The sequence below is a fragment of the Aplysia californica genome, unplaced genomic scaffold (genome assembly GCF_000002075.1).
Source record: "Aplysia californica isolate F4 #8 unplaced genomic scaffold, AplCal3.0 scaffold00133, whole genome shotgun sequence".
NCBI lineage: Eukaryota > Metazoa > Mollusca > Gastropoda > Aplysiida > Aplysiidae > Aplysia > Aplysia californica.
Window position 1 is genome coordinate 305,487 of NW_004797403.1, and position 1,537 is coordinate 307,023.

A 1,537-nucleotide genomic window follows, 5' to 3' on the forward strand; every position below is an offset into this window, starting at 1 on the left:
AGGGAGAGAGAGAGAGAGAGAGAGAGAGAGAGAGAGAGAGAGAGAGAGAGAGAGAGAGAGAGAGAGAGAGAGAGAGAGAGAGGGGATTGTTACTAATATTGACAATTTTGAAGTGTGTCCCCCTTTTTCACCATTAACTACTACCAAACCGACACTAACGAGATCAGCAAAGGAATACCGCGCCCAAAGAAGCCAATTATTGTAAACAAAAATAAAGAATAAAGGAATGGATGAAACATAAGAAGAGACCCCCCCCCCCAAAAAAAAATAAAAAAATAAAAATAAACCCCACCAAAAACAAAACAACCAAAAACAACAACAACAGAACAACAGCAACAACAAAATATTATAGAAATATAAACAACCTAAAAAGTAAATAATCTAATAAATAGATAGATAAATAAAAAAGAAAAAAGAATACAAACAAATTAAAACCAGTAGAGCTAAAAACCCTTTGGTGGCTTTCTATGGCCCTTATCAGCAAACAGTTATGTCACAATAATGATAATAGTTAGCATTTGTATAGCGCAAATCCCCGCTCAACAGCAAGATCTGTGCGCTTCACAATCTATACTATTATCCCAGCAGACCTGAGAGCATTCTGAAACAAACTCAACTTCCCGGGAAGCATACAGTGCAAGCGGCCATTTATAGGCGCAAAAACGGACATACTGACAAGATCTTTCGCTGTTTATAGCTGGATACCCATTCCCACCTGTGTGAAGTGGGGAAAATTCGTGTAAAGCGCCTTTCCCAAGAACACAACGCCAGGCCCGCTGCTCCAACCCCCGAACCTGCAACCTCACGATAACCTTTGTCATCTCATCATTCCTACTCTTAGTTCTTAGTTTGACTAAACTTTACTTTACCTTACTTTTATCCGCCTCTTATACCCTTTTGGGTGTCGCGGGAAGAAAGAGACGTCTCTCTGTCGCCAGCCGGAGAGCTTGGGTCAGGGGGATGCCGTGAGTTGTTAGTGTTTCCCTGACTCTATCTATCCAGGTCGCCCTCTAGCCTTGTTGCTATCAAATTTTTGGATGTAGGCACGTTGTGCTGGATGGTGTGTTGATAATCATAGAAGTCAAAACCATTTGATTCTTTGGTGTTGGATGTGATGCATGACATCATTTGTGCCCACCATTTCTCGGATTACTGAGCTTCTAATTTTATCTCGCCTGGTCTTGTTTACTGCTTTTCCAAGGCATCGCATTTTGCATGTTGTAATTCTTTGCTCTAATGTCTTGTTTTTCTAAACAATGCACATTTATTATCATGTATTTTCATTTGCAGGTAATGTGGGCGAAAACTCACCTCGTTGGCTGTGGTATAAAAAGGTGCGATGCTCTTGAAGCGTTCAAGTCATTAGGACAAGCTTACTTCATTGTTTGCAACTACAACGACAGGTGGGTTTCTCGTGTTTTAATAATAAATTCAATATAATCATATATGTGAGGCAGCGTGGTGGAATCAGGTTCTCGTCAAAATAATCAAAGTGAAGAAACTTGCATTTTTCCACAAGTTTGTGGATTTTTATCAA

At 40.0% G+C, this 1,537-nt stretch overlaps 1 protein-coding gene across 1 annotated transcript in view; it reads left to right on the plus strand.

Moving 5' to 3' along the window:
- The window catches only part of LOC101854493 (glioma pathogenesis-related protein 1-like), a 15,434-nt gene that overhangs the window by 11,842 nt on the left and 2,055 nt on the right, over positions 1-1,537 (plus strand). Inside the window, exon 4 of the mRNA XM_005096628.3 lies at positions 1,291-1,403. Coding sequence (XP_005096685.1) covers positions 1,291-1,403 — 113 coding nt within the window. The remainder of the gene's footprint in view (positions 1-1,290; positions 1,404-1,537) is intronic.